Below are 6972 nucleotides of genomic sequence, written 5' to 3'. Positions count from 1 at the left end.
CTCCCTCGGCCGCCCCCCTCCCCCTCGGCCCCCGCCCCCTCAGCCACGCCCCCCTCAGCCACGCCCCCTCAGCCACGCCCCTCCCCCTCAGCCACGCCCCTCCCCCTCAGCCACGCCCCTCCCCCTCAGCCACGCCCCTCCCCCTCAGCCACGCCCCTCCCCCTCAGCCACGTCCCTCCCCCTCAGCCACGTCCCTCCCCCCTCAGCCACGTCCGTCCCCCCTCAGCCACGCCCCTCCCCCTCAGCCACGCCCCTCCCCCTCAGCCACGCCCACTCCCCCTCGGCCACGTCCCCTCCGTCACGATTCCTTTGCTGTCTTCCCCCGTCATTCAAAAGATCTGTTTTTTTTATTTTAACAGATAAAGATCTGCAAGGAACTGATAGTTCAGGATGTCTGAGTGGCGTTGATGTTCGAAGGCGAATCCCTATCAAGTTAATCTCAAAACAGTCTAACCGAAATCGCATCTCATCTCGTATCCCACGAAATATGAGCAGAAGTTCTTCAAAGCCACTAGCTACAGATGAAGGTGAAAAACTAGTAGCTTTATTGCATAATAATAACATATTTAGTGATATTTCACACTACTCACTGGCTGGTCTTGAGCAGAACAAAAATTCTCTAATTGGGGAACCTTGTAGAATGGTAACATTCCATTCAGTCTGTAAATTCCTTCCCAGTTCGTCTCTCACTTACCCTTTCTTCATAATCATAGAATCAGACAATCCCTACATCAAGGGGAGACCTTCCGCATTTTCTGGTCTGCGGAGGACTTGCGGTGCCATGCCTGCAAGAAGTTGAGGCATGTGAGGGATATCTGCCCCGCCTCCAAAGCCACCACAGACACCAAGGCGACTGCGGCTGGCACCACCACCCCCTCTCCCTCCATTGACATTACCACCCCGACCTGGAAGTGGACACAGCGCCTTCTGGCCAATCGGCTGCCGGCGTGGAGGAGGGAGAGCATCCACCAGGCCGCAAGGCATGAAAGAAGGCAAGGCAGGGACCGGCTCCGGATACGCCCGACTCCGTCAGCCTGGAGAACCCTGCGCCCCAAAACTCCGGCCTGGGTGACGACTAATACACCTGGCACCGTAGACACTCCAGCTCATCCTCGGCCCATTGACGTCTAGGGCTTGGTGCCGTTTCGGTGCGGGTCAGCAAGGGGAGGATGATCCGCATGATCCCAAGCCAGCGAGAAGGACACCCAAATCACGAACCCGGAGGCAGAGTGTTGAGGGAAAGAGGGGGAAATGACAGGGTGGAGGTTTCTTCGGTGCAGGCCACCCCCAGCAAGCGGCGAATGGGTGGGAGAAAAACATCATCTCTCTTCCCCCCCACCCCCCCCCCCCCCACTGTTGTAAACCAGCCGCTGGAAGAAAACCGAAAAGGCTGATCATGTTTCGATCCCTGAGCAGCCCCCCTGAACAGGGGGCGTCATTCTCCGACCCCCCGCCAGGTCGGAGAATGGGCGTTGGCCGCCGTGAATCCCGCCCCCGCCGAAGTCTCCGGTACCGGAGATGGGGCGGGAATCGGGCCGCGCCGGTTGGTGGGACTCCCCGCTCAATTCTCCGGCCCGGATGGGCCGAAGTCCCGCCCAGAAATTGCCTGTCCCGCCGGCGTAAATCAAAGCTGGTATTTACCGGCGGGACCAGGCGGCGTGGGCGGGCTCCGGGGTCCTGGGGGGTGCCCCCACGGTGGCCTGGCCCGCGATCGGGGCCCACTGATCCGCGGGCGGGCCTGTGCCGTAGGGGCACTCTTTCCCTTCCGCCTCCACCACGGCGGAGGCGGAAGAGACTCTCCCCACTGCGCGTGCGCGGGAAACTGTCGGCGGCCGCTGACGATCCCGCGCATGCGCCGCATTTCCGCGCCAGCTGGCGGGGCAACAAACGCCATTTCCGCCAGCTGGCGGGGCGGAAATGCCTCCGCCGCCGGCCTAGCCCCTCAATGTTGGGGCTCGGCCCCCAAAGATGCGGAGCGTTCCGCACCTTTGGGCCGGCGCGATGCCCGTCTGATTGGCGCCGTTTTTGGCGCCAGTCGGCGGACATCGCTCCGTTGGGGGAGAATTTCGCCCAGGGTGCCTCGGGGCCGGGTGCGAGTGAGACCCCCGAGGGCTCATCCCGCCTGGTTCAATTTTGAAATCCAGAGGTGTTTGTACAACGCCAGAGGGATGTGACAACTCCCTGACGTCAGGGTCATTGGGCGATGGTGGTGAGGTGGGCCACCCATCTCCGCCTCAGCCTCGAATGCCGAGCGCCTCCATCTCCATCCCGGAGCTTTTTCTAGAACTGTTCCCGGATCTATCCGGTAGCCCTGCGTCGCAAGAGGAGAGGGGTTCTTGAGCCCTGATACCCCGAGAGGAACCTGCAAGCAAGCAGTCTGTCGAAGATCCAGGGGGTGGGATCGAGGCAGACCTAGGGCTGGTTGCTGGGACCGTGCCGTTGGCCACACTCAATGTGGTCTCGGACTCGGTCCCAGGCGGCGACTGCCTGGTGGTGGGCACATGGGATGATTTTGGATCCATTTGCTGTGAGGTGGTGGATTCCCTCGTGCCCAACACGAGGAGTTCATGGAGTTCAGAAAAGCCTTTGACAAGGTGCCTCATGGCAGACTGGTACAAAAGGTGAAGTCACAGGGGATCAGAGGTGAGGTGGTAAGATGATACAGTATTGGCTTGGTCACAGAAGGCAAAGGGTAGCAGTGGAAGGATGTTTTTCTGAATGGAAGGTTGTGACTAGTGGTGTTCCACAGGGATCTGTGCTGGAGCCTCTGTTGTTTGTAGTATACATTTTCCTCCAAATTGTTTATGTATCTGGTCTGATTAGTAAGTTTGCGGTGGAGTGGCAGATAGTTTTGAGGATTGTCAGAGGATACAGCAGGACAGGATTATAGAAAGTCAGAGATCTGGGTGTGCAGGTCCACAGATCTTTGAAGGTGGCAACACAAGTGGACAAGGTAGCCAAGAAAGCATACGGAATGCTTGCCTTCATTGGATGGGGGATAGAGTATAAAAACTGGCAAGCCATGTTACAGTTGTATAGAACCTTGGTAAGGCCGCACTTGAAATATTGCGCACAATTTTTGTCGCCACACTACCAGAAGGATGTGGAGGCTTTGGAGAAGGGGCAGAGGAGGTTTACCAGGATGTTGCATGATCTGGAGGGTGTTAGCTTGTTGCTCTATTTTGGTCTCAACTGCGTCGCCAATACTGTGGGTATTTGTATTTATCTCGGTGAACCACAAATCTTTCCCTTATATCGATCAAATGACCACACAACCAGTTAGTTTGTTCAAACGATGGTTTATTTACATACACGAGTTATCTCAACATGCAAACACAATATCTACTACGAGTTAAACTACACCTATCAGCTACAACAACCTATACTTAACTTCAGGGCGACTGGCACTGTGCAAATGGATAGAGGCCTTTATCTGGATTTCACTTAGCTGGTTCGAAGAAAGTGGCTCTGTCTCTGCAGAGCTCATCCGTCAGGTAGCGATCGTTGGTCTTGAACTTAGCTGGCTGTTCCTGCTGCAATTGGGTTGGCACAGGCCGGATCCAAAAGAGACAGAACATATGGCTGCGTCCTCTTTTATCCCTCTGGGATTTTGCGCTCTTTGGGTTGGTCCTTAACCTTGGACCCAATAGTTCGACAGGGTTCTGAACACTCTCTTCGATTTCGGCCAATAAAGGGGCGGGTGCCTTGGTAGCTGGGCGGGTCCTTAGCGGTCATTGACCTTGGCAGTTGTGCTTTCTGAGTAAGGGGAGTGGCGCTGATCAGTCTGTGGCTGATTGATTGGAATTCTATTGTCCTGGGAAATGGGCCATTAAAATGCAAACGAGCGGGGTTTCAGTCAGGTCTGGTTACCTGTGTTTTAGATACACATAGGCTGTGTATCTGTCTGAGCCCTGGGTTGGCCATAATTCCCATGGTCCTTTGCAGGTGGCCATCTTTGATGGCTACATTCCGTCCTTTTGATCCTGAACATGAAGCGTGGTGGATCACACTTTATTGATCCCTGTTCACCCTTGGTCACCCTTATGGTTTGGGACATTTACCTCATATTTCATTCATACATTCATAAATTAATTCATCTCTAACGGTTACTATAATTTAGGTCACTATCACATTTAATTTATCTGCACAGTTGATCTCTAGCTAACGCTATCTAAGCTACTCTCATGCTGCTGGTGAATATCAAAGAACTTATATACAGTACAAAATTCAAAACAGCAGCATCACATTTCTACTTAATCCTAATAAAGTTAAAGAGGTACCTGGTTTATTTTTAGCAGCGATTGTTACATGAGTTCAATTTTTATTGAATTCCAAAGAAGGGGGAATCAGACTGTAGATAGCGGGGAGCGGGAGGCTTTTGCTCGCCATTTAAGGAGTCGGAGTGTCTGAATGACACTGTAGATTATTGCAATTACTAGAACGGCTCTGCTATGTATGAAAGGGGGTTCCATTTGGCAATGTTTTCGCACGGGTGGGGGTCTCGATGTCTGTCTTTCTGTGTGGTGTAGTGTCTGGCTGGTTGTGGCCTGTTGGGTGGTAGTGTTCGGGGCTGGTGTGGGGTTTGTTACAAACGTTCGTTGCGCGCGCGGTTGCAGAAGTCCAGCGATGATCCAAACGCCTGTCAGCAGTCCTTGCTTCATCCTGTGTTTTATGTTTTCCGTGTGATCCTGGGGGTGCAAGCATAGTTTCTGTTATTATCTTTGGTTAATATCTTGTTTTATTAGTCTTTTTCGCCTTACTCCAATTACCTGTTATGATTGTCACCATGTGTGACTCCCTCATGTTGTTTTTTAAAAAAAATAACATTTTGGAGAGACAAGAAATGCAAATTTTTAAAGTACAGAGACTCTCGTAGTTTGTGGTCAATGCGGGGAGTGAGACGGCCAATTTCTTCGACCAGTCTTTTCGTTACTTACAATCAGTGGTGGTTGAGGCTTGTCTTAACCAGACGAATTTCATGGCAGCCAGTTTCATAGAGTTTCGTCCCAGGGCGTGTAGCCGCGTGTATAGCAGCAGTGATCAGCAACCAATTGTGTCGTACGTGTAAATAGCATGTGGGGAACAACCAGGAGGTCGCAGGAGGTAAAGGAAAGAAGGGGTGAGGAACTTGGCAAAATACATTATTTCTACCACAACCAAAGAGAGAGTAGAGAAGGTGAAACTAAGGGCTTGCCAAAGGCAATGCAGAGTGTAGAGAACCATTCCAGAGCGTATGAAGTGCGTGTGGGCCGCTGCGGGAGAAGAATGGGTGGAATCCTCGCGTAGGGCGGGGGTTAGAACATAGAACATTACAGCGCAGTACAGGCCCTTCGGCCTTCGATGTTGCGCCGACCTGTGAAACCACTCTAAAGCCCATCTACACTATTCCCTTATCGTCCATATGTCTACCCAATGACCATTTGAATGCCCTTAGTGTTGGCAGGCAGGGCATTCCACGCTCTTACTACTCTGAGTAAAGAACCTACCTCTGACATCTGTCTTATATCTACCTCCCCTCAATTTAAAGGTATGGCCCCTCGTGCTAGACATCACCATCCGAGGAAAAAGGCTCTCACTGTCCACCCTATCCAATCCTCTGATCATCTTGTATGCCTCAATTAAGTCACCTCTTAACCTTCTCTCTCACGAAAACAGCCTCAAGTCCCTCAGCCTTTCCTCATAAGATGTACCCTCCATACCAGGCAACATTCTGGTAAATCTCCTCTGCACCCTTTCCAATGTTTCCACATCCTTCCTATAATGCGGCGACCAGAATTGCACGCAATACTCCAAATGCGGCCGCACCAGAGTTTTGTACAGCTGCAACATGACCTCATGGCTCCGAAACTCAATCCCTCTACCAATAAAAGCTAACACACCGTACGCCTTCTTAACAACCCTCTCAACCTGGGTGGCAACTTTCAGGGATCTCATGGACACCGAGATCTCTCTGCTCATCCACACTACCAAGAGTACTGGGCTACCATTAGCCCAGTACTCTGTCTTCCTGTTATTCCTTCCAAAATGAATCACCTCACACTTTTCTGCATTAAACTCCATTTGCCACCTCTCAGCCCAGCTCTGCAGCTTATCTATGTCACTTGTAACATCCTTCTGCACTGTCCACAACTCCACCGACTTCAGTGTCATCTGCAAATTTACTCACCCATCCTTCTACGCCCTCCTCCATGTCATTTATAAAAATGACAAACAGCAGTGGCCCTAAAACAGATCCTTCTGGTACACCACTAGTAACTGGACTCCAGGCTCAACATTTCCCATCAACCACCACCCTTTGTCTTCTTCCAGCTAGCCAATTTCTGATCCAAACTGCTAAATCACCCTGAATCTCATGCCTCTGTATTTTCTGCAAAATCCTACCGTGGGGAACCTTATCAGACGCTTTACTGAAATCCATATACACCACATCAACTGCTTTACCCTCATCCACCTGCTTGGTTACCTTCTCAAAGAACTCAATAAGGTTTGTGAGGCATGACCTACCCTTCACAAAACCGTGTTGACTATCTCTAATCAAATTATTCCTTTCCAGATGATTATACATCCTATCTCTTATAAACCTTTCCAAGATTTTGCCCACAGCTGAAGTAAGGCGGTCTATAGTTACCGGGGTTGTCTCTACTCCCCTTCTTGAACAAGAGGACAACATTTGCTATTCTCCAGTCTTCTGGCACTATTCCTGTAGACAAAGATGACTTAAAGATCAAAGCCAAAGGCTCAGCAATTTCCTCCCTAGCTTCCCAGAGAATCCTAGGATAAATCCCATCCGGCCCAGGGGACTTATCTATTTTGACACTTTCCAGAATTGCTAACACCTCCTCCTTATGAACCTCAAGCCCTTCTAGTCCAGTAGCCTGAATCTCAGTATTCTCCTCGACATCATTGTCTTTTTCCTGTGTGAAAACTGACGCAAAATATTCATTTAGCACCTCTCCTGTCTCCTCGGACTCC

General features: G+C 51.3%; 1 protein-coding gene across 1 annotated transcript in view; it reads left to right on the top strand.

The window, feature by feature from the left end:
* The first annotated feature begins 364 nt into the window (after nucleotides 1-364).
* LOC140388193 (E3 ubiquitin-protein ligase Hakai-like) overlaps nucleotides 365-6972 on the top strand; it is a 95453-nt gene continuing 88845 nt past the window's right edge. The window contains exon 1 of the mRNA XM_072471965.1: nucleotides 365-527. Within this exon, the coding sequence (XP_072328066.1) occupies nucleotides 488-527 (40 nt within the window). The 5' untranslated portion in view covers nucleotides 365-487. The remainder of the gene's footprint in view (nucleotides 528-6972) is intronic.

This window comes from Scyliorhinus torazame, chromosome 13, assembly GCF_047496885.1.
Source record: "Scyliorhinus torazame isolate Kashiwa2021f chromosome 13, sScyTor2.1, whole genome shotgun sequence".
NCBI lineage: Eukaryota > Metazoa > Chordata > Chondrichthyes > Carcharhiniformes > Scyliorhinidae > Scyliorhinus > Scyliorhinus torazame.
This window is presented reverse-complemented; position numbering and strand designations above follow the sequence as displayed.